We start from the raw sequence: 27,999 nt of genomic DNA, 5'->3' as shown, positions 1-27,999 counted from the left end.
CGAGGCCGACCACCACTCACCGTGAGAAGCAGAAGGAGCAAAGGGCAACGGCGGGGCACGGCGTGGGGCTCAGCCGGCAGCCGCATCCTGCTGCGGAGGTTGCGGCGGCGCTGCCCAGCGCGACCAGGACTGCGCCGCCGGCCCCGCCGACGAGGATGCGGCAGATCCGGCTTCCTGGAGGAGGGGCCGCTCGCAGAGCCGAGCCGCGCCCGAGCCCGCACCGCCCCGCAGGTGCGGAGGGGAGCGGAGAGGCCAGGCCACACCCGGTGACACCCAGCGGGCTGCCGAGCCTCCCGGCCGCGCTGTAAGGCAGCCCAAAGTCCCCCGCGCACCCCTAGTACAATAGGCAGCGGGCAGCGGCGGGACACTGGCGGAAGGCCGCGTCCTCGCTCCCGGGAGCAGCGTGTTCGGGGGCTCCGCGGAGGTTCCTCCTGGTTTTGTCCCCACCCTCACGCCTTGCCTCTGCGCTGCCAGCGCGACCCCCGCCCAGGACAGCCCCCCGATCCGATCCCGCCGGTGGACAACGTGCTGCCGCGGGGCGGCTTTCGAGCGCTCAGGCAGGGCTCGCAGTTGCAGTGCTGCCCGGGAAACGCCACCGTTCGCCTGCTCGGGCATGACCCAAGGGCGCACGGCGGTTGTGTTTACGGTACGATCTCCGCCTCACCGGGGATGTGGCGCACCGGCACTGCTTTGTACCCCGCCGGCCCGCGTGGAGGCGCTGCCCGCCGCGGGGCCAGGCTGGAGGCGGCGGAGTCCGCAGTTGCGCTCCGCTTCCGTTGCGCCCCGGAATGAGAGCGCACGGAGCTTCCGGGTGGCGGCACCCGGCGGGGATGGCGAGGTTGCTCCGCACCGTCGGTATCTTCGGTGGCTTCGTGGTTGTGGTCGCGGCAGCCTTTTACCCAATTTACTTCCGGCCGCTGCTGCTGCCGGAGGAGTACAGTGAGTCCCTGGGCGGGGGGAGGGAGCAGGCCAGGGATCGGCGGGGAGCGGGACTGTGTCCTGGCGGGGAGAGCCCGTGCTGGCGGTGTGCTGGGGGCTGCCGCCGGGTCAGTAACTCCCGAGAGACTTTCTGCTCGCCTGAGAGATGTTTTTTTTTAGCAATCAACTCGTAGTGCTCTCCGTATCAGTTACTTGCCAGCGTGTGGTTAAGAACGCCCTTTAGCTGTCTTCTGGAGCAATTAAGAGGATTGAGATGGACGTTTGTGATGCGAGGGCTGGATGCCCTCTGCTGAGAGGACAGGCTGAGAGAGTTGGGATTGTTCAGCCTGCAGAAGAGGAGGCTCCAGGGAGACCTTCTTGTGACTTTTCAGTACTTAAAGAGGTCAGTGTAGCAGGGCCTGTTGCGGTATAAGAGGTGATGGTTTTAAATTGAAAGAAGGTACATTCAGACTAGATAGACGAAATCTTTTGTGATGAGGATGGCGACACCCTTACCCAGATTGCCCAGAGAGTTTGCCCCATCCCTCGAATCATTCCAGATCAGATTGGGGGTCCGAGCAAGCTGCTGTAGTTGCAGATGCTACTGCTGACTGCAGGGATGCTGAGCTTTTTGACCTTGAAAGGTCCCTTTCCACCCAAACTGTTCTCTGATTCGAAGGGAGCACTTGGAGTTACGTTTTCCATCTGCAGTTGAAAAGTTGAACTTAAAATGTGATAATAAAATTCTTACGTCAGTTGTAATCGTTTGCTAGAGCTGCCGGATTTTGTCTGTAACCGGCTGCTGAGAAAAACGCCACTTTCCTGCCAGAAACAAAGAAAACTTGCTAAAGCTCCGCAGTTTACTCTCTAACCAGGAGTCTGTGGAGCACTGGAGGGTAGGTGAGCATCGGGTGCGACGCCTCGCAGGCTCCGGGCGGAGGCTCCCTGCTGCGGCAGCGGTAGAGGTAGAGGGAGCACTCGACACTCCGAACTACCGCCGGGGGAAGCCCCGAGTTCAGCTGTAACCAGCCTCGTTCCCTTGCTTTAACTTTTATAATGTTAAAAGCAAGCTGTTGGCGAGGGGCTGAAGATGTGTGCGGTTAAACTGCTGAGACAGCTGGAGAAGGCTTTAGAAGAGGAAAAGGGTGACACAGATACTGATCTCTGAGATACGTCAGCCTTGCATCGAAGCCAAAGTAAAATTTAACTTAGAAGCAATTTTTTATTTAAGGGAACTGTGTTTTTTAACCTGGAAATTTCTCAACAGGTTTTTCTACCCCGTGTTCCTATTTTTTTTTTTTTTAAATCCTGTTCTTAACTCGTTTTTGCTTATGGTGCACCTTCCAAAAATAGAACATTTGAAATGTGATTCAGCAGCAGGGGAAGGACACAACTAGTGGACAAGTTCCTCTTTTCTACATATTAGTTGTATGAGCAAATATTCCCTAGCAGGTTAGGGATTTTTGAAATCTTCATTTAGCACCTGAAATGTGTGATGCACAGTTAACAAGTCTGAAACTTGCCATTTAATACCTGATTCCAAACTGTACTTACTGCTTGTGGCTCAAACCCTCCTTTGACCTCATCTCTATTAATTTCCTCTGTTCTTTTGTTGACACTCACTGCTGTAGCATGAGAGAAGATGAAGCATTCATTATCATAATACTCTAGACAAGAAGGTTCAATTTCGCAGTTGTACCTTAGTGGGAATGTTTTAACCTTTGGGGTACAAAGGATTTGTTTTTTCAGAGTACAGTGTAGTAAACTATATGCCAACTGGCACAGAAGCTCACGTGCCCATGGCTTGAGCTGTGGGTGAATACTCAGTGTTCCTGCATTTTGGGACGCTGGGTCTGAAGTTGGATGTTTTGATTTTGTAGATGCTGTCATGAGATCGACTTGTGATAAGGTGCAAGGTCTTTCAGGGCTTGCAGATGGAGATCACTGATTCTGGAAAGAATAAATCATAGAATCATCAAATTATTTGGGTTGGAAAGGGCCTTAACGATCATCTAGTTCCAACCCCCCTGCCATAGGCAGAGACATCTACTAAAACAAATTTACTCAAGGCCCCATTCAGCCTGCCTTTGGACACTCTGGGGTTGGAGCCTCCACAGTTTTTCTGGGCAAGCTGTTTTCAGTGCCTTACCACCCTCCTGGGGTGGTCTCTGATCTAAATCCTCCTGGGGTGGTCTCTGATCTAAATCCAGCTTCCAAACCTCGAGGAGAGTTTTATGCTGAGTACATGGGGGACAGCTCATGAAAGTACCAGTCACAGCTTAAGCAGCAGGATCGTGGCAGGTACCTTGGCATCTTTTATTGAAGAAGAATCATTACTTAAGATGATTATCTTATTGTTTGTAATTTCTCAAGCCAGTCTGGCTGTTTGATTCTCAGTGAAGTGTGAATACAACATTCAGATTGTGTAGGTGGATGCTCGCCAGTTTTACTGGGTAGCACCCAGAATGAGTAACATTTTCAGTGTTGTTTTCTTGGGTTCAGCCAAGACGTCTGGTATTTCCTTTGGGTTTGTTTTCTTTTTGAGTAGTGTCCTTTTGGTTCTGTTTTCCAGAGAAGGAACAGAGAATAAACCGAGCTGGTATTGTTCAAGAGGATATTCAGCCTGCAGGTATACTTGATTCATGTGTTTGCATTGACTGGTTCAAAGCCCTTCTTGAAGTATGACCTGAATATTTATATGGATTTAAATAATACAGTGAAGAATATATTCAAAGAATACATATCTAATAAACTTAGCATGAAATTTTTGGGTTTTTTTCAGGCTAGTTCTTCACTTGAAATGTATGGATGTATTGGAACTTGGTTTAAATTGACTTAACTGGCCAAATAAATTGCAGGTATCCTCATACGTTTGTAAATAGGTGCCAATTTCCACACCAGAAATCACAGGATCATGGGATGTTAGGGGTTGGAAGGATGCTCCAGAGATCATTGAGTCCAACCCCCCTGCTAGACCAGGACCATAATCTAGTGCAGGTCACACAGGAAGGCATCCAGACAGGTCTTGAAAGTCTCCAGAGAAAGAGACTCCACAACCTCTCTGAAGAGCCTCTTCCAGTGCTTTGTGACCCTTACAGTAAAGAAGTTCCTCCTCATGTTGAGGTGGAGCTTGCTGTGCTGTAGTTTATATCCGTTGCTCTTGTCCAGCTTCTGAACCAGCAAACAGGACCCATGGGCAGGCTGAGCTCCAGCTGTTAAGAGGGCCCAGTTGTAACCTGCTTTTGTGGAACAGTTTCACAGCTCAGCTAAATGCAATTTATCAGCACTTTGTCAGTACCTTCCAGCCTCATGGACAGAGGCAGAAATCCACTACGCAGAGTTTGGAATGCAGCACTAAAAGCTTTTTGATCCTTGTTGTTGCCAGTAGAAGGCATAGAAGAGCATATAAGGGGATCAAAACGAGAGTGTGGCAGGCTCATCCTTGGCAGTGTGTTGTCTCATAGGTAATGGATCTGGCTGTTCATTATGCAAGGCTGGCACTTCTTGTTTGAAGACATGGGAGTGCTTGTCTTACTTAAACAGTTCAGATCTGAGTGTGCTAGAAGGTTGTGGATTCCTGTCTGTAGAAAAGCCTAACATCAGCAGCAGGAGGAAACCAGATGGGATTAATGCCATGTCCTTACTACACATTCCAATTAAATCATCAGTGCAGGACCTACTTTCCAGGAAAGTGGTGAAATGCTGAAGAGCACCAGGGAGAGTATTATGAAACAGAAGCCTGGTAAACCTGCCTCATTTTTTTTTAATCATTAAACATTAAAGAGGGTTGGACTGGCTCATTTATCCAAGGTGCAGGTACTTGAGGACCACTTCCTCTCAGTATAACCTTTTCATTTAAATTCAGCTGCTGACAAGAAGTTACACAATCCAGTTGCTGCAAGTGAAATCTAGATAACTTCAAATGCAAGGTGCAGTTCTAGGTGGTTGTGAGGAGAACACCTCACCTGTGGCTGTGATAGATTTTTCCCTCATCTGAAGCTTAAGATGAAGGTGAGATACCACAGATACCATAGGTGCCATAGATTTATGGGTTGGAAGGGACCCTCAGTGGTCATCATGTCCAACACCCTTGCAGTCAGCAGGGATATCTCCACCTAGAGCAGGCTGCCCAAGGCCATACAGTACTAAAGCTAGTGCTGAAACTTCTCCATGTGTTGGCTCTGGTCTCCAGCAGCATCCAGCACTGTGGTCCAGTCCCACCTCCAGGCCCTCACTCTGCCTTTCTAAATTTGTTTTGCAAACTTATGCAGAGTTGTGAGTTTGGTGCAGAAATTGTTAGCTTCTTTAATTGTTCTGTACACAGAGTTGGAGTAGCAGGCCAGTTTTTCATGTGTTTGGCTTATTTCTCTCCTCAGACAGTCTGGTTCTGAACTGCTGGTGTTCTCATATCTGATTTGTAGGGTTAAAAGTGTGGTCTGATCCATTTGGAAGAAAGTGATGTTGGTGACTGGTTTCATTGGAAGGCAAAACTGAAGATGGAATCTTCAGCTGTTTCTTCGTTCACTGAAGTGTGTCTTTGGGTGTGGCTGGAGGAGAATTCTGAACACGCTCTGTGGGCACATGAGGAGCAGCAAAGGTTGCAGGCTGGAATCCCAAGAGATAAAAGCATGCTCGTTTTGAACAGGGGCTGCTGGAGTGTAGTGCACTGACTGTTAGAGAGCTGAATGATTCCTGAGTTTAGAAGTCAAATCGTAATTCCCGTGAGAAAAGGGATGATAAATTATTCTATTTTTGGTTTGGGGTTTTCTTTGTTAATCTGTAAACATTTGTAGAATAAATCATGCACAGAATAAATTATGCAGACCACTGCAGTTTCCTCCCAAGTTTGAGAATTATTTCATCTGGTTTTATTGTGAAAATATGATGAGTATATACTGGAGAGATCAATGCCAGGAGTGTTAGTTTGTACATTAACATTTCTCCCTTTTAAACCAACATGAAATGAACTTGCTTTATCTGATTTGCAAGTCGGTGTTGCAGGTTTACCCTGCCACAGGCCCATTCACCCAGCTGCCCTGAGTGCCCCTCAGCTGCTACGGTATCCCTCTCCCCTGACCTCCAGACCTGTCCTTCTGCACCACTCAACCCTTGCCCTGCAGCCAGCCCTTCCTCACTCAACCCCACACATCCTACCTCAGGAGTGGGACAGCTCTGACACCTGCTTTGACACTGTGGGGGATGCAGACATGCTTGCTGTAGCATACACCTGTAACTTTTAGGATAATTTAAGGTGATGGCAGGAGCTACTTTCTGGAGGTTAACATGTCTGGCTAATGCTAAAGCAGGGTGCCACAGTCCTTCACCCCAGTCCTATTCTGGCTGCTCGCAGCTTTGCTGCTGGACAAGCTCTGGTAATGGCACAGGCTGACCAAGATGCTGGTCTCTGCACAGTGACCAAGACCCTGCTTGATCTTTAGACTGTCTCAGCTCCATGGTTGGTGAAATGAGAGGTGTGGTGCTGCCAGGTCACCACTAAGCTGTGTCACTCAGCATCATACCTACAAGACTCTGAAATCCCTGCAATGATAGAGACTTCATTGTGGCTCTGGGCAGCCTGGTTTGAGGCTTGACAGGCCTTTTGGGGAAGAAATTCTTCCTCATGTCCACCCTAAACTTCCCCTGGGGCAAGTTGAGGCCATTTTTTGTCCGATCACTTGTTCCTTGGGAGAAGAGACTAACCCACACCACACTACAACCTTCCAGCAAGAAGGTTTCCTCTCTGCCTCCTCTCCAGGCTGAACAACCCCCATTCCCTGAGCTGTTCTCACAAGACTTGTGCTCTAGATCTTTCACCACCATCACCGCCTTTCTTTGGACACGCTTCAGCACCTCAGTGTCCTCTTTGGGATATGAGGCCAAACACATCCCAGTCCTTTGTACATCAAAGTGAAGCCACCGACCTGGCGGGCAGCAGATCCAGCAGCACCTGCACACTAGAGAGACACCCAGGCCACCGGCTGTGCCTGCCTGCGCAAATCTCCTTCCCGGCCCGTTGGAGCAGCTCCTGAGCTGCAGGGTAACGGGGAGACAGGAGCTGTGCCCCACCGTGTGCCCGGCCCTAGGCGCCAGACCGGCCACGGCGTCTGCACGCTCCCCGGGGTGCGTGCTGCCCGGAGCCGCTGAGCGGCCCGGCCCGGGCCCCTCCCCGGCTCGGAGAACCTCTGCCCGGCTTCGCGGAGCCGTGCTGGGTGCCCGTGGGACCGGGGACATGCTGCTCGGGGCATTGCAGCCATCGCACGTCCCGGGGAACCTGGATCGGACAGGTCGCTGCCGGTACCGGAGCTGCAGGCTCGACTCGGCACACTGCCGCCAGGCTCCACCGGGGCACCCCCTGACCCCGCCCACCTCCACTGCGGCCCCGCCCCCGCCGACTCCGCCCCGGTACCGGCGAGCCCGCGCGGCTCCGCCTCGGCGTGCCCCGCGCCCGCCGCTCCGCGCCCGCCGCTCCCGGACCCGCGCCACCGCCAAGTACCAGGTACCGGGCGGGCTGGGGGAACGGGGCCGCGGTCGGCCAGGGGAACAGAGCGGGGCGGGGCGGCAGCCGGACCGGGCTCTGCGGGCAGCGGCCCTGCGGCGACCGGTCGCCGCACCGGCAGAGCCGCGATGGCACCCGGGCCGGGACCCGCGACGGTGCGGTCAGGGCGAGGGGAAGAACTTGGGGCCGGGAACCGTGGAGCTTACTGAAACCTCGAAACGAAGGGACGGCAGCAGGGCGGGGACCCCGGGGGTGCCGAGGTGGTTCGAGCACCCGCGACGGGATGCGCAGAGACCGACGGGGTCGGGGCAAGGAACAGGGCTGGGGGCGACGGGGGAAGTCGGCGGTACCTCTTGCCTCCCACCGCCGGTGCGTGATGCTGGGGTTCGGGTGACATCGGCCGCTCCAGCGCCTGGTGGTGCCGCGGGTCACGGCGCTCCCCGGTGCCCCGCAGCGGGCAGGAGCTGCCCGGGGAAGAGCGAGAGGCACAGGGTCGGTGGCACCCCGCACCCAGCACTGTATGCCAGGCACCCTACACTGGGTACCCAGTACCCTAGGCTGTGTACCCTGCACCGAGTTGGCTGGTGGCACCCCACAGTGATCATCCTGCACCAGGCATCCTGCACTGAGCGCTCCACACAGCGGTGGCTGGCCAGTGGCACCCCCACACCAAGCACCCTAATGCCGGGCACTCTATGCTTGGCACCCTGCTCTGAAGTGGCCAGTGGCACCCTGCAGCCATCAAGCCACTGGCTGCCATGACAGGGTCCCCGGGGCACACAGCCATGCTGGAGGCAGTGGCGTGTGTGGCTGAAGCAGATAAATCTGTGCTGAGAGCTGCTTCGTTAGAGGGGCCAAAGACCCCCAAGGACCGAGTCTTGTGCCGCAGCCCTACTGCCCACCGTGCCACCGTGGCCCATGGCACCTTTGCATGCCGAGCAGCTCCGGGTGGAAGATGCAGAGTATCGGCGGTCCAGGAGCCGCCAGCCTCGCTGCCAGGCAGAACTCTGCTCACTCTTGCCGGGAGACGCGTCCATCTGCGGGGCTGTGTGAGGCTGACACATGCACACGCGTGATCCCAGGGATGTCACTTTCTGTACCGCACGCCGTGGTGACGCCGGCCAAGGGAACGGCTGCTGGCGCTGGAGGGATTCAGCCCACGTTGCTCCCAGCAGCTCCCAGCGCCGTGCTCTGCGTTCAAGGCCTTTGTGTCTGCCGGTGGGGCTCTGGCAGCTGCTGAGACAGGAGCAGAGACGGGCACAGCCCCGGCTGCTCCCTGGGAAAGAGGACGGTGCCTCTCTCCGGGCTGCTCCGGTCCATGGGAGCACACCAAGCCCCAGTTACAGCTGCAGCTAGCTCTGCCACAGGGATGTTGGGAGAGCCTGGAGAATAGGTCTCCATGGTTCCCTTTCTATGTTCAGACCACGAGGTGGACACGTATGAGTAGTCACCGGGACCCGGGCTTTGCCAGCATGTGCCCACTTGGGGATGGCGGGGGTTGACTAGATTGCCAGCCTGCTCTCAGAGGCACAGAGCTCTCTAGGGGGCACAGAGCATTCCATCTTAGCTTGCAGCTCCTGGCAGCCTCCACACCCAGCACCTCCCAGGGATCACAGCAGTGAGCCCCTTGGGACAGTTGTGGAGACAGGGGGCACTGGGATGTCCGGCTTCGCTCCCTCCCTGCTGGTGCTGCCCAAGGATTGCGGCTACAGAGCCGCGGGAAGTGGCTCCCAGGCAGAGCCGGGCTGAGGCTGGCACTCTCCATCGCTTCCCAGCTTTCTCCGTCTGCGGGAAGGGTTCAGTCCTAGTGTGCTTGGAGGAGTAGCTGTAGCCGCGGCAGGTCCTCTAAGGCTGAGGTTACCTTCCTTGTGAGTTAGAATTATTTAATAGCACAGCAGCGTCCAAGAGGCCACAAATGATGAGCAGATCGATCTGTTCCCATCCGTAGTATCGACACCACCTCAACCCTAACCAGCACGTTTGGACAGGGGCTGTCTTGCTGTTCACAAAGATGGTCCTCATGGTCCTAGGTCTTTGGTGGGTGCAGAAACCGAGGCACACAGCGAAGAAAGACAGTTGTTAATTCCTCAATTCCCCTGGCAGCCAGTGTTGTCTAAAGCGCATGAAGATAAAGGGGCGGGAGGGGGGTGGAGTGGGGGGTGGTGTGACTGCTACATAGCTTTGGAAATCCACTTAAAGGCAGGAATTGGTATTCTGAAACCACATTCTCCCTCTCCGTGCTGGGAGACTGCAGCCGCAGCAGCCTCCAGTGCTGGTGCCAGGACTGCAGCTGGTACTGGTGGGATGGGGGGCTGCCCCATGGCAGGGTATGGGGCTGCCAGGGAAGCTGTGCCTAGGGCTGAGCCTGGGAGCCTGGATGGGCACATTCAGGGCGACTGGGGCAGTGCTGCTCCCTCTGTGGACTGCTGAGTGGTGAAGCCTTTCTAGTTTTCTTCAGAAATGAGCTCTGAGCACAGCTTGTGGCTTTCCACTGTGATTTCTGGCATGTGAAGGAGCACACAAAGTCCCAGCCTGCCAGGGCTCCCCAGCCCAGCCAGCTGCTCTGATCACTCCTGATGGGTGCCTGAGAAGGCGGAATGCTCCTCTCAGGAGAGCACAGAGTGTGGGAGCTCTCATGGTGACCCATGTCTTCTGTGGCAAAAAGCCTTTGCAACTGTCCTCCTTCCCTTGTCCTGTAGTCACTGCAGGAACAGCCCACGCCAGAGGTGCTGACAGACTCAGGCCATATCTCTGCATCAAGCATTTCTCATGTCCATACAGCCATACATGGCATCTCCGGAATTCAGAGCAACACAACATGGCCCACACCACATTCACTGGGAGGGAAGCATCCAGCAGGGTGTTTCTCTTCCCTCCGGTGGTGGTCTCTTCTGTAGCACCTGGGAATGGTGCTGAGCCATGGTGCCCAGCTGCAGGCTGCCACAGACGCTGCCATGGAATGGCTGAGGGAAGCCTCGGGACAAGAAACAACCTCCTCCTGACCTTACCCCATTCCAAAGCAGGCTGTCTGTCTCAGTTTGCCTGTGTTACTCTGGGTAGGTCATCCTACCTTTTCCTGTCTCTCTTAACCAGAGGCACTGCTGCTCCTCTGCCTGGCAGAGAGGGGCGGGAGAGTAAGCGGGTACAGGGAGAACAGAGACGCTACTGCTGTGACAGCCGTATTAGCATCCATGGGAGACAGAGGAATAATTTGGCTTCTGCAAGCTTCCAAAAGCTTTGTGCAAAGGCTTTGTACTTCACTGTGTCTCCTGACCACAGAGAGTCTCCATCTGACAGCACTGGCGTATCTGCAGCTGAAAGAGAGAAGTGATGTGCATGAAGTTGATGACCTCTGTGTGCCAGGAGGAGGCTGTTGTTTCTCCTTCCCTCACTGACAGGACCCATTCCATGGGGCAGTGGCTGTCGGCCATGCAGTGAGGGTGGCCAGGCACCTTAGGCAGTCCTGGAAGGTGCCCACAGGGTGCCCCAGGGATGCTGATGCTGCAGGAAGGTGGTTGGCAAGAGATCCCTGCTCTGGCCAGGAAACAGGAGTCTTCTCCTGGGCCCTCTGGCTGGGAGAGTGACTAATATTCCTGCAGAGCACTTCAGCCAGTGACCTAAATAGAGATGAGCAGATCCCCAGTACTTGTGAGCTGCCACTTGCACCAGGCGCCAACTGACACAGGGGAGAACCAGGATCAGCTGCTTGGAAGCCAAGGGTGGTGCTCAGCTCAGGGGCTGGGGGTGCCATGGGCACCAGGTACATGGTACATAGCCCCAGCTGCAGGAGACTATGCCCACCAGCCTCAGCATTTCTGTGTGGTCCCAGCGGGGCTTGAGCAGAGCCAAAGACCAAGCACAGCTCAGGAGAGAGGAGGTGGGGCACTATGGGCTGGAGAGAGCCTGCAAGGACCATCAGAGGCACGGGGAGCTGGCCTCGGGGACATCAGTGGAGCTGGGCTCGCAGAGCACTGCGAGATGTGGCTAGAGAAAGGGATGCGTGTCCTCGCCGTGAGTGCATGAGGGCTGAGCGCTGGGAAGGCAGAGGAGCTGCTCAAGCGGAAGCACCATATTGGCACGAGCACAGTCAGATCTCAACTGGCCGTGATTAAGTGTCTGCAGGAAATAAGAAGGGCTGTGAGCCTCCGAGCAGCTGGCTCTGGAAGAGCCTCCAAGAGAACCATTAGGATAGGGCATGAGATGACTTTGTGGCAGAGCTTTCTCAACAAGGAACCAGATTTTGGGTTTGCTAGCTGCCCGAAGAAATGCTCTCAGTCCTCCATCCTTGAGCCCCATAGGTGCTCCAATCTGAGCACAGGCATGTTGAGTCTTCCTGGAGCCAAGGCAGGAATAAACTCTGTTGCTGAGTGATGTGCCACAGACCTGGATCTTGCCTGGTCATCTGCTGAGAGCAAATGTTTCATCCTTCAATGCTACCCTCTCTGTCACCAGCAGCACCTCACCCTTCCAGGGATTGGGAAAAGCAAAGGTTTTGTCCCAGGAGAAGCTGTTGTACCCAGTGAGTGGAGCTGGGTAATTATCTGTTCTCTTCTGCAGTTCCAGGAGAATATGACTTCCTCTCTCATAAATCTAATCTCCTGGCTTCCTGCGTCTTGAGGAGAAGATTTATGTGTCTGCTCTGGTTTTCCCTCTCCCACAGATAGTACCAGGAGAAAGAGCTGGAGGATGGGTGGGAGAAGAGCCAAAGTTGGCTGGGGAACAGGCAGTGTATAGAGGACTAGCAGACCCTCCATCAGTGCCTGTGGTCCTGCTGGGATCTGCCCAGCAGCCTCACCTGTCCCAGACTGGTCTCTCCCACAGGATGCCAATGTCCGTTGAACCAGGATGTAGAGCTAAGGAGGAGACTTTCCTCCTCTGTAATATTTTTGGTGGACGCAGGTAACTTCCCAGACAGGACAGTGTGAGGCAGAGCTCTGTTTCTCCAAGATCAATGCTGCAGCTCATGCAGGATGAGTCTCAAACCCAGAATATTTAGTGCCCTCTCTCACACAAAATTCACCATCAGTCAGCACTGGCCAAAGAATGTCCCGGTGATGAGGCCATTGGCTCGGCAAGGGGAGAGTCGCAAGCCTTTTGCAGGCTGCAGGCGGCAGTGCATGGGCAAAGCACAGGCTGGTGATGCAGAACCAGGTCTCGGGTGCCACTACAGCAGGTTCATGGATCTGAAGGGGCTGAGGATGGCAGCTGGGCTGATGTGTGATTCAGAGTCATAAATCCCCATTGTTCTGTGAAGTGTTTAACATTTGTGGAGACCGAGGAGACCCTGAGGACCAGGTGGGAGCTGGAACCTGAAGTGATGTCTGTGGCTGGGTTATGGCACTTCCTGACACTTCCTCAGCTCCTGGGCTCACTCAGCAAAAGGCTAATCATTCCAGCTGGAGCAGAGTGCCCAACACTGAAGTACTGGTGCTATCTACTACATTACAGTAGTGGGATATGACTCTATCTATATCCCCTCTGATGTGACTTGCTGTCTCACCTTATTCGTGCTTTCATTATACCCCTCACCTTATTCATGCTGTCATTATACCCGTACGAACTCAGGGAGAAAAACATTCAGCCCTTACGAAACTGCCAAGGTAGAAAATCCATCCCCGTGCAGATCCTTTCCAAATGGATCTAGCTCCAGATGGCTTCACCTTTTCAGAAAGTACCTCCTGAAACTTTTCTGGCCCCTAATTTTTTGCTGTTCAGCCAGAGGAGCCTGGGACGCCTGCAGCAGAGACCCATCCTGCGCAGTGTCCGCTCCCTGCTCCTCGTGTGGCTCCCTCTTTGTCTCCTTCCTTCTTTGCTCTTCTCTCAGCCTTGGTGCAATCCACACACTGGCTCTGTGCTGCGGGGTCGGCGACAGCCAGCGCCTGCACGGGGCACAGCTCTGCCTCCACAGGACCTGGGCAGGAGCAGGGCTAATTGGCGCTGATGGCTGGGTGATTATGTCTTGAGACATGCTGGTTAGCCAGCTTTAATCCAGTTAATGTGTGCCACATTGCTTTCGTGGGGTTTTTTTGCTTTCTTCGTCAAAATGTCAAATGCCTCACAGAAATCCAAGGCTGCTCCATCGAGGCTTTTACCTCCACTGACCAAACTTGGAACCTCATCAAAACAGACAGCAAATCGGTTTGATGAGCCGTGTTCTCTGTGGCCCTGTGTGTCTGGCGTGGCTGGTACATGCTGCCCTCCTTCAGTGGTTGTTAGTTAAGCTCCAAGCCTGTTCTCCCCACAGCCAGCCTCAGGCTGGTGGTTGTGTGCCCTAGCCAGTGCCAGCCCACCTGTGCCACCTCAGCCCCACACACAAAGATTTTGCCACTGCTCTGTCCAACATGGGTGCTCCCGAGGTCACTCTTAACTGAAGTGAGGCCTCCTTGGATTTCATTTGGCCATGCCCTCCCCTGCCTGCCTCCATCCCTGATCCTTGTTGTCCCTCCAGGAGATTAAAGCCACCACAGCCCTGGGTGCCTGGTGGACTGGACCCCAGGAAAGGCCTCTGTGGGTTCAGGACCTTGAAGGGCTCTGTTTCACAGCACCTTGTCTTAGTACTGTCCTCCCGACAGTCCCTGGCCCTGCAGGGCCAGACAGACCTGAATGTACCTTGTCCCAGGGTAGGATGACATTAGTGGGGTGTGTCCCTGCTCCTGCGCCTCCAATCTGACCAGCCCATCGCCCTTCTGGGGGACTGGTGAAGCACAGGAAGGTGAGCAGGGAGCACATGGGTCAAGACATGGCACTAGGATTGGGGTGCTGAGAGCCATTTCCCAGTAAAAGTGATGGCATCTGGGAAGTGCTGGTGAGGGTGGATGTTGGGTGCTTCTTGTATGATCCCTTCCCCCTGGCCCTTTGTGCATCCAGACTCTCCCCAGAGCCACGCTTCTGGAGGGATCAGCAGCAGAGCAGCTTCCTGTGATTCAGCTACAGTATGGGGGGGTCTGTTGAGTACCACTGGGTGCACAGTCCTGCTTCTGCCTTGCACCCGGACCTGTTATCAGCACTGGAAGATACTGGCCCACTGCAAACAGCTCCCAAACGCAGCACTGCATCCACCATGCCATGGAGCAGACTCAGGCAGATGAGCGAGAGGGTCCCAGCTTTTGTTTTGTGACACGCTCGGAGCCGTTCCCAAGAGGAGTTGGTGCATGTATAATTTATAGACTTGTTCTTTGTCCTTGTGCCTTGTCTCTGATCTCTCCAGTGGTGCGCTTCGGGTGCCTCCACGGAGGCCCTTGCTGAGTGACAGCCACACGTTTGCTGCGTGGGCAGTGGAATGGCCTCAGATCGCTCTGCTGTTGGCCATGGCTTGGCAAAGTCCCTGCTCCATGCTCAGATTGTGCCAGAAGTTCTCCTGCCCTGTGCCTAGCTCTCTGAGCAGGTCCTGGCACCCTCTGCCTGGTGTCCATTAGTGCTTTCATCAAGGAAGCCTCTGGAGCAGGCTGGCCACACACAGCCTGCCCTTGAGGGGTGCTCACCCCAGGTGTGGAGGCTGGTCCATCATGAAGATGTGCCAGCCAGCTGGAGCCTTCTGCTACCTGGCATGTTGTCCTACCTGGCACAGGGACAGTGGAGGATGCTGAAGCAGGAACTGCATGGGGGGCACTAAGCTCCAGGTACCAGCTGTTGCTGCAGCACAAGTGGGGAGAGGTGACTCTATGACTGTGCAGGGCCTTGGGGAGTGGCTCATGGAATCACAGAATTGTTTTGGTTGGAAAGACCTCTAAGACTGTTGAGTCCAACCCTTAACCCAACACTACCAGGTCTCTGCTAAACCATGTCCCTCAACACCACATCTACACAGCTTGGAAATCCCTGCAGGGATGGGGACACCCAGAACCCACTGTCCTGGATGCCTGGTCCAGGGTTTGAGAGCCCTTTTGTGAAAGAAATTGTTCCTCATGTCCAACCTAACCCTCCCCTGGTGCAAGTTGAGGTAGTTTCCTCTTGTCCTGTCACTTGTTCCTTGGGAGAAGAGACCAGCACTGACCTGGCTCCAACCTCCTTTCAGGGAGCTGCAGAATTACAGAAGGCCTCCTCTCAGGCTCCTTTTCTCCAGGCTGAACACCCCCCACTCCCTTGGCTGCTCTTCACAGGGTTGGTGCTCTAAGACCTTTCTCCAGCTTCACTGTCCTTGTTTGGACCTGCTCCAGCACCTCAATGTCCCTCTTGCAGTGCAGGCTCCATAACTGAACCCAGTATTCAATGTGGGGGTCCCACAGCCTCTCTCTGTCCCAGTAGGCTCTGAGATGCCACGTGGGTGCTGGCACAGCCCCTGACCCATGTTGGGTGCCCACTGGCAGGTGCGAACATGGGGCTGCAGCGGGCACAGGGGCATGCAGTGTTGGCTTTGTCCCCAAACCAGCTCTCTCCTGTCCATACTAACAAGGTGCCCCATCCTTTCACTGCGTCTTGGTCGCGTCTTGCCTTACAAACATCTCCTGGTGTCTGGGCACAGCTCCAAGCTCAGGAAGAGAAGTGCCAGGCGGCTGGGTAGGGTGTGGAGCAGCATCCTGATGAACACAGGGGGCCTGGGTGGAGACTGAAGGGCTGCAGGGGCCTCATGTTCCACTGGGCCCATGTGAGGAGGCACCAGGCACCGGCATGCTTGGCACTTAGGAAGTTTGGTTGCTACCAGCAGGGGGTGACTCCAGGCCACTGTGCTGAGTCAGCAGCTTTGGTTCAGCAGCAACAAGGCAAGACACTGAGAGGGGCTGAGTGTGCTGGATAGGGCCATGTGTCTATCTGCAGTGAGGACAGGGGGGCTGCAAAGCAAGCTTCCATCTCAATCTGCCAAAGAGGGTTCAGGAGTCCTGGCAGAGCAGTAGGCTGTGGTCTGGGGCAGGGGACACAGGCATGTGGGATGCAGGACATTCAAGGGGTGAGTCTGTGCCATTGAGGAGCCCACAGTGATTGACTCTTTGCCCATGCCACAGGTGCCTCTGGGTGTTTGCAGAGCTTGAATGCTGGGAGATCCAAATGCCAAATGAAGCTGTGGCACTGCCCACTGGGACTGGCTTGTCAAACTCTCCTGCCTTGACCCTGGCACTGCTTCCCAATATGAGCCATTAGCCTTCTCTTTACCCAGGGGCAACCTGTGCCAGGCTCCTGGTGTGTGCCCAGTGCTTCACAGTATCATGTGCCCAGGCAGTGATGGGTGAGGGCTGCAGCCAATGACCAGGGTGGGCAGAGACAGAGCAAGGTCAGCATGAGGGCTTGGTGCTGGAGTAGGTTATGGCCAAGCTGGAGCTGCAGAGGGATGATTGTCCTGCATAGCCACATGCTAATAACAGTAGAGACAGGAGACAGTGGGATGGGACCTTGTTGCATGTGATCCCCTCTGTGCAAGAGCCCCTGCTCAGGGGCACGGCCACCACCATCCCCATCCATGTCCTGCTTCTGTGCACCTGGGAAGCGCTGCTGGTGTTGGGACACATCCCCAGTCATGAGCTGTGTCCTTGGTCCTGCAGTGGTGGCCCCGCAAGTAGGAGCTGTGCCACGTGGCCTGCACACGAGGCAGGGCAGGCAAGAGCTGCGGGCAAGCAGGGTGCCCAGGGCTGCACGATGGCAGAGTACAATGCCCCAGGGAAACCTCACTCTCCAGTTGCATTCCCACCACAGCATCCCTGAGTCACAGCCCACAGCAGGGCCAGGAGCAAGAGCTGGAAAGAACCAGCAGTGGCCCTACTCTTTGGTGCAGAGCAGGGAGCTATCCCCTGGTCTCACCAAAGTCACCATCTTAGCCGCAGTGCCTTTTAGCCCCTCTCAGCTGGTTCTCATGTGCCCAAAGAGTCTGAATTACCTCAAGCCATGGTCTCACACCCTGCCTGCAGAGCTAGTCCTCACCTTCAGCCCAGGCAGCCCTGCTGCACCTGTGGTGGGTGCTGTGGGCAGGATCATTCCCCTATGCTCATTCAGACCATGTCACATGCCCAATGTGACCCTGCCTTGTGCAGAATGGGTGCCCTGTTCCCAGTCCAGCCGTACCCCACACAGGTACAGTGTGGTCTTGCCCTGTGCCCAGTCCAGCCATGCATCATGCCTGACCCGTTTCCTATGCCCAGTCTGACCCTGTCACACACACGGGGTGAGTCCCATGCCTACTCCAACCATGCCCCACACAGGCTGGATACCCCATGCATTGTCCCACCCCACGCAGACCTGGCGCCCCATGTCCAGCTGGTGTCCCATATCCTTCCATTCCAGGCAAGAGCCCCTGATGCCCAGCCCGGCTCCAGCCCTTGTCCCCACGCTGCAGCTCCCCGTGCCTGCCCCATGCCTGCCCTCCTGCTGCCAGCGCCCTGCACACGAGGCACCAGCCCCAGAGAGCAGGAGCTATTTTTAACGGCCGCTTCTGCTTGATTTGAGCTGTGAACTCATAACGTGTTTATGCTAAAGGGGTTTCTTTCTTCCCTCCTCGCTTTGTGCTGAGGAGGCAGCGCCGCAGATCAAAGCCTGTCTCTTCGCGTTTGCTGATGGCGGGGAGCGCGCAGGGGACAGCGGCTCCGCGGGCACCGCCACACGCGGGGGACGCTCCGTCCCCGGGGGACCGCGGGGCCGGGGCTGACCCACCTCTCTCTGCTCCCGCAGGTCCCGGAGCCCAGGAGCCATGGGCAGGCACGGCCGGCAGCCGGCACCGCGGGCAGCCCGCCGCTGGCAGCGCTGACGGCAGCAGGACGATGCGCTGCCGGCCCCGGCGGGCGGGAAGGGCGGCGAGCCGCGGCTGTAAGGCCGGGGCGGCGGGGAGACATGCCCGGTGAGCCACTCGCTCGCCTCCCGCCCAGCATCCCCTCTCGGCGGCGGCGCGGGATGAGGCCACCCGCTGCCCCGGAGAGCTCCGGGGACGGCTGCAGCCCAGGGCTCCGGCCGCCGCTGCTCGGCCCCCCGCGCCCCGCCGCAGCGGTCCCGGGACCCTGAGCCATGGTCAGCCGGGAGCCCGCGCCCGGCCCGACCGCGGGCGGCGAGGGCAGCCAGGAGAAAGCCATGACGGTGCGCTCGGTGCTGCTCAACCGCGACTCGCCCGACATCGAGACCCGCCTCAAGCGCCGGCGCAACCGCACGCAGCAGGTCCGCTTCAAGGACCTGGTGGAGGGCGGCGTGGGGCGGGCGGCCAGCCCCCCCCCGGGCCCCAACACCCTCCGTGCCTCGCCGCCCCCCAGGGACGCCCCTGAGCCGGCGGCTCTCCGTGCCTCCCGCCGCAGCTGGCCCCAGGCGCAGCCGGGCTCGCTGACGCTGCCCATGCCCCGCAGGGCGTGCATGAGCACCGCCATCCAGACATCCCCCAGCCTCCAGAAGCCCTTCCCGGCCTCCCAGCCCCGCAGCAAGAGCGTCTGCGATGTGGCCGGGGACACGGTGCTGCCCGCTGCTGCCACCGCCGGCAGTGCCCGGTGCCCAGGTGTCAGCCGGGCCGTGCCCCCGCGGGTGTCCAGCAGCCTCCCTACGCGCGATCATGCCACAGTCCTCACTCAGCGTGCCACAGTGTGTCGTGGCCCGCCACCACCACCACCGCCCAGGGATCCCTGTCCCCCCTATCCAGGCACGGCTGGGTGCCCTGCTGCCCGCTGCACTTCTGCGGTGCAGAGCTGTGCCCCCGAGCCCTGCCCGCCACTCCCAGCCTGCACCCAGCTCCGTGGGAACCGTGGAGGCAGTCGCGGGACACCCCCTCGCCCGGCCTCCGTGCCCTGCAGTCAGCCCTGGCCATCCGCTGAGCCGCGGGGGCTCGGACGGAGTGACTCGGAGCGGAGCTTGCTCCGTGGGCATCCATCACCCCAGCCCTCACTACGCTGCCAGCAGAGCACCCCTCCCACGGACATCCATGGCCTCCGCCAGCCAGCTCAGGGCAACCCCCTGCGGGACCTCCCACCACCCCAGCACCAGCTCTGCCACACGCCATGGAGGGGGCCTTGCTGCACCTCCCCAGACCCTGTCCTAACAATGCCAAACTGGCATGGCTCTGCCACCTCAGCACCAGAGAAGACACCAGCTGCACTCAGCCATCCGGACCCCCATGGCATCTGCAGCCGGCTACACACCACTGAGCCTGGGCACAACCGGGCAGGACCAGATGGGCCCAGGGAGCTGCTGCCCCCAACGCCACAGCGCCCCAGCATGGGCACACAGCCAGCTGGGCAGGCACTGGAGGTCCCTCGACATGGACAGACCTGCCTCACTGCTGAACAGTCAGAGACACTGCGCCACGTCCAGGACCTTCTGCAGCTGGTGGTGGTGACCAAGGGGCCAGTGGGACCACCAGCAGGGGACGAGGACACCCAGACATCTCAGGGAGAGGGCCCACAGGGGCCTGGGGAGCAGGGGGACCTGCAATCCCAGCTGCAGTCCCTGGAAGGGGTGCTGGAGACCAGCCAACAAACCATCCGGGTGCTGCTGGACGTCATCCAGGACCTGGAGAAGAAGGAAGCCCAACGGGATGGGTGAGCAGGCAGGGATGGAGCTGGGGGCTGATGACACTGGTGGGGACATGGATGGAGGGTGGGGGTCTGTGACAGAGATTTGAACGCTGCTGCCCCCCATATGTGTTTCCATCTGAGAAGCTCAGAGCTGCCATCCATGGCACTATGTCTTGGTGCTATGTCTTGCCTGCTCTGCCTTGTTCTGCTTGCAGTGCCCTCCCCACGCCCAGGGAGAGGGTACAGAAAGAGTGCAGAGGGTGCAGGTCAGGGGGGCAAGGGGAGCTGGGTTCCCTGCCCAGTGCTGTCACAGCTGACATGCCCATTGCTTACCAGGAGCTGAGACTTGGGATGTCAAGTCCTGAGTGCAATCTCAGCCCAGCTGTGGCAAGTGACCTGGGGACAATGTCCCTGCCATGCTCCAGGAACAGCCCAGGAACAGCCTCCCCATTTCTCATGCCTGCTTTCAAACCCATCCTTGGGATTACCTAAGGGACAAATTTCGTATGCCCAGGTGTCTGAGGTGTTTGCACCCTTGGGAGGTGCCCACAAATCCTTGCCCACGTCCCCAGGTCCTGCTCCACAGGTGACAGGGCAGAGCATCCCCTGGGCCAATTTTACTTGCCTCTCCTCAGGCAGATCTACCAGTGTGTCAGAGGTTCATTTGTAATGGCCCAGAGCTGAGACCCTCCAAATTCATCTCACACAAGGCCACCAACCTTCCAGGAGATGTGAGGAGGTTCTCTCCCTGTGCCAGTCCTGGCACCTTCCTATAAAACCCTTATGAGTAGCTGGTTTGCCACTTGCCCTCCATCCCTGGCACAGCCCTCTCACCCTTCACCATGCAGCCCCATCACGACCCTCTTTCCCCTTGCCTGTCAGGGTTGCATGAGAGTCTGCTGCTCCAGGGCTGGAGGGGAAAGGCCAAGGAGTAACTCTGTGCCTGCAGTCCTGCCCTCTGGGATGCCCACAACTAAGGAACCATTCTGTGACCATGCCAGCCCTCATTCCTGCTGGGCACAACGAGGGCACATGGAGAGCAATGCCTGCTGAGAGGGCAGCTTTGCCCTCATGGTCAGAGCTGAGCTTGTCTGCACAGGAAGCTGATTTAGTGTCACTGTGGGCAGCTTAATTAAGCTCTCACTCCATCTACTGTTGCAGTCAAACAAGCAAACAAGATGCCCAGAGACAAAAGGAGTGGAGTAGGAAACCACATCAAAAGTCATCCTGGTGTCCTTACACTGAGGAAGAGCTTGGCCTCATTTGCCATGGGCTAGTGTCCTGAAGGCACGGTGACCCCAAGAGGGCTACCACCAGCCCTGATGTAATCTGTCCTTGCAGGGTCCAGGTGTCCACCGCCAGCAGCATCCCACACCAAACACCTGTCCTGGGCTGAGCTCTCATCCCAGCGGAGAGGCACAGAGTGCTACACACACGCACATGTATCTGTGTGCTTTATGCCTTTATAAAAGGCATCATGATCTCATTTATGTGCCAACAGGATAATCCCAATTGTAATACAGAATTTGGTGCATTAAAAGACCTAGTTTCCAAGGGCTGAGAACAATCCTGATCAAGGTCAAGTAGCAGGAGCAGCATTTAAACAGGGAAATGTGACTGTTATGTGGGTCATGGGGATGTCCTCTCAGCTGTCCCGCAAAAGCCACCACCTGCTCTGCTAGAGAGGGGAATGGAGATGTGGAGATGGGCTCCAAGGGTGACCAAAAACTTCACTCAGGGTCCTTTTCTTGCATCTCTTAAGGCAACCAGAGTCAGGGCACCAGTGGAGAGCACCCACCAGCAGTGTTAGGGGTCTGCAAGCAGCATCCTGGCACAGCCCTGGCACAATCTTGGCACCCTGGGAGCTTGAGGGACTGCAAAGCCAAAGGCACATGAGCTCAATTCGGAGAAGCTGCTCAGCAAGGAGAGACATTGGGGACCATTTCCTAGGGACATGGTGCTGCCCTCCAGCAGCTGAAACTCGAGCTAGTGATGGCACGTGGAGGCTGCCAAGCTCGGGAGCACCAGGCTGGTACACTGCCTGAGCAAGGCATTCACTGCTTGTCCCTGGCACTCCATGGCTGCTCATCCCCTGGGACACGGGGATGCTGCAGCCGTGGACACCCTGTGCTTGCAGGGCATCAACAACTACAATGTGCTGCTAGCAGGGAGTGGGCACAGCAGGGACACAAGACATTCAGTCTGCATGGTGGCACCAGAGCTCAGAGCCAGTCCCAGTGATCTGATGCCCCAGAGAGCCCTAGGCAGAAGGTGGCAGGGCATGCAGCTGGCATTGGCAGCATGGTATGTATGTACTCCCTGCACACTGCAGCTGGTCTGGGCATGCACCAAGGCAGATGGTCAGCACCAGCAGCAGAAGCACTCAGGGTGCAGAGACCTTTCACAGAAAGTGGAAAGAAGACTGTGCTTTGACTCTCACCAGTGTCCAGTGCACCTTCCTGCAGGAGGAGGAGGATGCTCTGATGCCAAAGGATCAAAAAGACATAAATCCCAACTTTGGCATTGGCTGGTGATTAATCTGGAGCATCTTCTCGTGCCCATCTGTCTTTCCACCTCATGCTGCCATGATTCCACTCCCTTAGTGGCATCATGTGTGAGGCAATGCATGATGACCCAGGGTGGCTGTGGGCATGGGGTACAGCTCTGGAATGGAGATGAAAGGAGGCAAACACAGCAGAAAGGATTTGGGGCTTCCGCTTTGCCTGTCTCTGAGGAATCTGCAGAGCTAAGAGGCACCACACTTGGCCTGGCATCAAATAGGCATCATAGGGGAGAAGAGAAACTGGGACCAGGGAAGAGATGAGGTGGATCTGAAGGAGGAGAGGAGCTGGATCTCAGGAAAGAGAGGATTGGATGGCAGGGAAGAGAGGAGATGAGTCTGAAGGAGGAAAGTCCCAGCCCCTGGCTGCTGGAGTATGAGCTTAAGTGGCATTTAAGGGTATAGGGGCAGCTGGTGGGGCACAGGCAGCCCCAAGCCAGGTCCCCAAGCTTACAGCACTGCTCTGCCACAGGCGACACTCCTACCGGACTGGGCAAGACATTGCCAACTGCGGGACCTGCCGGGACTGTGCCTGCATCATCTACAGGTAGGAGGCAGCTCTGGCACTGGCACATTTCTGTTGTGGTGTGAATCTGGTCCCTTTATCTAGGCAGGGAGCAGGTCCAGCTCCCAGGAGGTGGTGAGGAGGTTTTCATGAACATGTAGTCTGGCTGCAGCTGGAGGGAAGGCTGTTCTGGCTTGATGGCAGAGCCACATATTGGGGAAAGCCTCACTGGTGGCTGCTGGGTGGGGCTGTTTGTTCACTCCAAGTTGGCTTGTTGTCACTGTGCCAACTTTGATGCTGCTAATGGACTGCTGGGCACACAGGGGTTTCCTGCCTTTCAACAGGCTTTGGCACTGTGGGGCCTTGGCTCTGCTTCACCAGTGTCAGCTGCAGGTGAGGTCATGGAAGCCCTTTGCCATGCTGCTTTCTCACCTCAGAGCCCTTTGGATCTTCAGGGGGAGGTGGCTCATGCTCTCTCAGTGCAGGCAGGAATAGGGCTGGGACCCTGATGCTTCTGTCTCCCCTTGCTCCCTGTTTATCTACATCAGCAGGTCCCCTGCTGTGGCTCATTGGGGCTCTCAGTGCCAATTGTGTCTGATGAGCACCTCTCCATGGGGCACTGCAACGTGGAAAGTTGTCACACCTCAAGGAGGTGGCTCCCGGTAACCACCGGGGACTTGCTCTGGGCTCCAGTGCTGACCGCCAAGATAGGAAGCAGCTCCAGTGGGATATGGGGAGCAGGAATAGCACAGGGTGACAGGAACGGAACAGAGCTCCTGGCACCAGCCCCAGGGGTGGCCCACAGCAGGGAATAGAGCTGCCTGTGTCCCAGGGCCATGCACAAAGTGTCCCTGAGCTCTTCCACCCCACCTGTGCCAGGCAGTCATAGTCCCTGCTATGGGGCTGGCTGCTGCAGCTCATCCATTCTTCTAGAAATAGCTGGGGACAATCTGTGTCCTCACAGGGAGAGGTGGCAGGAAGTGATAGTTGATAGCATGATGTGTGGGGCCTCACAAGGAGCTCCCCCTGTGCAGGGCAGCTGTGCCATGTGCGTGGTCCAAGCACATGCGGCAGCAGCTCCCTGATCCAGCAAGATGTATGGTCCAGGCACAGACACACAGCACCTTGCTGCTGCGATGATTGGAGGAGACGTGTGTTCCTGCCGAACTCACACCGCAGCACCTCGCTGATCCGATGGGACGTGGCTGGTGTGAGGAGATGGAGTGCTTTCCACATGAGGCAGCATCACGGCACATGGCTGTGTGCTGTGCAGTGCTGCAGGGTCACCCAAGGGCTCTGGCACTTGCAGGAAATCCAAGGGCTAGGAACAGTTTCCCCCTTACCTCCTCAGACCCACAGCACACAGATTGCTGCCCTCACCAGGGGTGTGACAGCAGCAGTACAGCCCTTGCACGTCTGTGCCGCTGCTGCGGGGTCCAAAGGGATGCAAAGTCCATACCTCGGGTCTCATAGCTAGCTGGGGTCCAACAGGCCCTAGTCTTGTCTCCCCACATCAGTGCTGGTTCCCAGTCATGGGCAAAGTCTTGGCAGCTGTTGCTTTGGCTGGGAGGGACCCTGCAACCCCAGGGGGACAGAGCAGCAGCACCAGAAGCTGTTTCCTACCTGGGAGAGCATTTCATGGTCCTGTAGCAAAGAAATGTCAGCAGGGTACTCATGCTGCCTGTGGCTGCTGACTACATGGTACCTAGCAGGTCTGCAGCCTTTGTGGTTACCTTGTTGAGGATGCCCTGGGGATATGAGAGGGTATGAGTTCCCTGGGGATGTGTCCCTGAGGATACCGAGGAAGGGGGCAAATTACCTTTGGATGTGCCTTTGGGATACCTGGGTTGGGGGCAAGCTTCCTGGGGTTCTGTTCTGGGAATATACTGGAGACTGAAGCTCCCTGGGGATGTGGAGGGAGCCGAGCTGCCCAAGATCCTGTTGCGGGGCACAGAGGTGGAGGCGGACAGCAGGGTGCAGAGCCGTGGCACGCAGGGTGCTGCGGTGGGCAACGCCATCTAACGCCACCCCCTCTGCCCACTCTCCGCAGCGTGGAGCATGACTTCCGGCAGCAGGAGGGACGCTTCCAGCAGGTGCTGAGCCATATCGAGGGTGACACGACCACGAGCTCCCCAGCAGCGGTGGCAATGGCAGCGCCGGGGGCCATCTCATCACCCAGGCAAGAGCCATCACCGGTGACAAAGCTGCCAGCAAAGCTGGACCCGAAGAAATCCAGACGCAAATGCTTCTGGTTCCTGTGAGCCAGCAGACCAGGAGCACAGGGGCACCAACCCAGCACTGACCCCCTGCCCCACGTCTCCCTCCTCTTCTCCCTCCCTCTGATGGTAGGGTTTGGGTAGCACCAGCTTTTCTACTTTTAGCCGTTCAGTTTGCGGTACCAACACCCCTGTGTACATACGTCGAGGGGAGCAGTGGCTGTGTTCAGTGAGAGTTCAATAAAGTCCACGGGGACAATATTTTTCTTACATCCTCTCCCACCTGTGCACTTCTGTTCTGGATGAGGATGAAGATGGGGAGAGGGCCAGAGGCTGTTCCTCTCCTCACCCAGTCCCAGGCTCCCCAAGGGCTGGCCACAGCCTCAGTGCTCCCAGACTGAAATCAGTGCCCATCACTGCGTGGGCTGCTCACTTGTCCAGGTTAACCAGGAGCACTGAGGATTTCTCCTGCAGCTGGGTGGGAGTCCTGGGGGACATGGTTCTCCTGCCAGCAGGCATCTCAGGGAGTAGGGAGTGGAGGGGCAGGAACTGAACCTCGCAGAGGCTTCCTGTGCCCAGGGCCACTCAGGGCTGTGGAGGCTGGAAATCCTCTCTCCACTTCGGGGTCTCCCTGGCTTCAGGATGTGCTGGGTAATTACAGTGAAAAAAGAATTAGCAGCTCAAATATTCCAGCCTCTATCAGGCTGCCCACAAGAGGAAAAAAACAGTGTTGCTTTAATGGGGGTCTAAAGTGGCCAATGGCATCAGGGGTACACAGAGAGCAGTGCAATGAGTGCTCCCCACACTTCCCCTGGGATGTGCCGTGCCCTGACCAGCCTCTGCCACCATGGAATCATAGAATCATTTTGATTGGAAAAGACCTTTCAGAACATGGGATCCAACCCTAGTACCCAGCACTGCCAGGTCACCACTAAACCATGTCCTTCAGAACAGAAGAGAGTGACCCCCACCTCCTTTCAGAGAGCTGTAGAGAGCCAGAGGGTTACCCCTCAGCGTCTTTTTCTCCCAAGTTCCTTCAGCTGCTCCTCACAAGATTTGTGCTCTGGACTTTCCACCAGCTTTGCTGCCTTTTTTCAGGTGTGCTCGAGCACCTTAATGTCACCCTTGGAGTGAGAGGCCCAGAGTTGAACCCAGCAGACCTTCCTGGCAGCAGAGCTGCTGGAGCAGCCTGGGATGGAATGCTCAGACCCCAGGCAGAACGCCGGGGATGCAGCTGGAGCATGGAAATGAGAAATGGCACCGGGGAATCTGCCAGACACTGCTTCTGGAGCCCAGCAAGGCAGGCGTGTGGGAGGGGAGCGGCAGGTGGGTGGGAGTGAGGCACAACCAAAGGACCTATCCCTTTCACCCACACCACACACGAGTCCATGCCACAGCACCCAGCATCTCCTCACTCAGCCCAGCAGAGCCCAGCAGCAGTTCCTGCTCCTGCTTCCTCTGGCACTGAGTCACACAGCCAGGGAACAAAGGCTAAGAGGGAGATGTCACCAAATGCAATCTCGTGTGCGTCTCCTGCCTGAGTCACACGTGAGTCATGCTCCGGCGCTGACCCCAGCAGCAGAGCCAGGGGCATGTCTGCCGAAGCAGGCTGTGAGGCCACTTGCGCCTGGGCATGTGCTAGGGACTGCATTTGCTCCAGCTTGGCCAGGAAAAGCCACCCCAGAATGGCAGAGCTGCTGTTGGGAAGTGTCACCATGGGGCCACACCAGCCAAGTGGGCAGGGAGGGATGGCTGAGCCAGGAGCTGCAGGTGAGACCACACAGGGATATGGGAAGGGGTCCAACCCCTACCTGGGTCAAACCTCCTTTCAGGGAGCTGTAGAGAGTGAGAAGGTCTCCTCTTGACCTCCTTTTCTCCAAGCCTAAACAACCCAAGTTCCCTCAGGAACTGGCATGAGGAAGGGTATAAGGAGGAAATTTCCAGGCATTATGAAACCCAGACCCTCCTCCTGCCTTGCCCCTGTGCTTGATGTGTCAGCTCCGGGACTGGGGAGGTCATCACAGGGCAGGAGCAGGGGCTGAGGTGGCTGTGGCTGGTGATGAGCACACCACAGAGAGGGGCTGAGAGTGATGTGACCCTAACCCAACTCAGAGGAGTTGAAGACCCCAAACATCCTCAGGGGTGGAGGGCAAGTACTTCAGGGCTGCTTCCTGGGAGGAGACAAGAGCTGCCTGTGTCAGCCCTGTTTGCCACTTGTCGAAGGGGCAGGACAGATGGACAGACAGATGCCACGTGGGCAGCAAGGTGACCCTCCAGCACTGTGTTCCCAGTGAGCTCCAGTAGTCTGTGCTGGCTCACGCTCTGCCTGTGCCTGGCGCACCAAGAGATGCTCCAGCATCTTGCTCCTCTGGGTTTGCAAATCTGTGATCAAGTTCTCCTCTTCTCCCACCTGCCAAAATAGAGCTAATTCCTACGAAACACACTAAGCCTTGGGGCATTCCTGCAGTTCTTGTGAGCCCTCCTCTGATGCTCAGGTACCTGTTCCAGAGAGCCCTTCTCCAACCTCAGGTTCCAGCTGCAGGCAGCAGGACGCCATACCATCCACCAACAGCCACTTGGGCGTCATGTGTCCCCCCAGAGGTTTCTGCTTAACAGCTCTCCGCACAGAAATCCTGGGACAGATATTTTTTTGCTCAGTCACTGTTGGCTGCTCTCTGCCGGCAGCTCCCAGCTCTGCTCCCAGCCCTGTCCCCATCCCTTGCACCAGCCACCACCGCGAGTCAGCAAACTTGCTAACATCCAGAGATGTCTGAGCCAAGAGCTGATCCCCAGGGGCCCAAAAGAAACGCCCACCCCAGCATGATAGACCTCCACTTGCAATAACTTTTCTTTTTGGTGCTGAGATGTGGATTAAGGAGATTAAAAGCTCTTTT

The 27,999-nt window shown here is 56.7% G+C and overlaps 3 protein-coding genes across 4 annotated transcripts in view; 2 read left to right on the top strand and 1 right to left on the bottom strand.

Moving 5' to 3' along the window:
- Positions 1–792, bottom strand: part of SEL1L3 (SEL1L family member 3) — a 37,074-nt gene extending 36,282 nt beyond the window's left edge. The window contains exon 1 of the mRNA XM_064151317.1: positions 21–792. Within this exon, the coding sequence (XP_064007387.1) occupies positions 21–86 (66 nt within the window). The 5' untranslated portion in view covers positions 87–792. The remainder of the gene's footprint in view (positions 1–20) is intronic.
- Positions 733–5,762, top strand: SMIM20 (small integral membrane protein 20). 2 transcript variants are annotated; one of them, XM_064151318.1, is made up of 3 exons: positions 766–939; positions 3,491–3,547; positions 5,340–5,762. In XM_064151318.1, exons 1-3 carry the CDS (start codon positions 789–791, stop codon positions 5,375–5,377), a joined length of 246 nt encoding a protein of 81 aa, XP_064007388.1. In that variant the 5' UTR covers positions 766–788; the 3' UTR covers positions 5,378–5,762. The 2 variants fall into 2 exon arrangements, with proteins under 2 accessions (XP_064007389.1, XP_064007388.1); XM_064151319.1 differs by lacking the exon at positions 3,491–3,547 and having other exon boundaries at positions 733–939.
- Positions 5,763–7,338: 1,576 nt separating this feature from the next.
- On the top strand, positions 7,339–25,375 carry LOC135179466 (INSYN2B protein-like). Its single transcript, XM_064151316.1, has 4 exons — positions 7,339–7,414; positions 18,008–19,848; positions 22,857–22,931; positions 24,940–25,375. Exons 2-4 carry the CDS (start codon positions 18,338–18,340, stop codon positions 25,148–25,150), a joined length of 1,797 nt encoding a protein of 598 aa, XP_064007386.1. The 5' UTR covers positions 7,339–7,414; positions 18,008–18,337; the 3' UTR covers positions 25,151–25,375.
- The last annotated feature ends 2,624 nt before the right edge of the window (positions 25,376–27,999 follow it).

This window comes from Pogoniulus pusillus, chromosome 11 (genome assembly GCF_015220805.1).
Source record: "Pogoniulus pusillus isolate bPogPus1 chromosome 11, bPogPus1.pri, whole genome shotgun sequence".
NCBI classification, from domain to species: domain Eukaryota; kingdom Metazoa; phylum Chordata; class Aves; order Piciformes; family Lybiidae; genus Pogoniulus; species Pogoniulus pusillus.
Note: the sequence above shows the minus strand (reverse complement) of the source record. Positions and strands in the feature narration are given on the sequence as shown.

What these genes read in the sequence shown, in the direction of transcription:
- LOC135179466 (XM_064151316.1), top strand. Translation starts at nt 18,338, where the DNA reads ATGGTCAGCCGGGAGCCCGCGCCCGGCCCGACCGCGGGCGGCGAGGGC. An exon ending in AAGGAAGCCCAACGGGATGG is followed by an intron (nt 19,849 to 22,856) that starts GTGAGCAGGCAG and finishes GCTCTGCCACAG; the next exon opens with GCGACACTCCTACCGGACTG. An exon ending in TGTGCCTGCATCATCTACAG is followed by an intron (nt 22,932 to 24,939) that starts GTAGGAGGCAGC and finishes CACTCTCCGCAG; the next exon opens with CGTGGAGCATGACTTCCGGC.
- SMIM20 (XM_064151318.1), top strand. Translation starts at nt 789, where the DNA reads ATGAGAGCGCACGGAGCTTCCGGGTGGCGGCACCCGGCGGGGATGGCG. An exon ending in GCTGCTGCCGGAGGAGTACA is followed by an intron (nt 940 to 3,490) that starts GTGAGTCCCTGG and finishes TCTGTTTTCCAG; the next exon opens with AGAAGGAACAGAGAATAAAC. An exon ending in AGAGGATATTCAGCCTGCAG is followed by an intron (nt 3,548 to 5,339) that starts GTATACTTGATT and finishes TCTGATTTGTAG; the next exon opens with GGTTAAAAGTGTGGTCTGAT.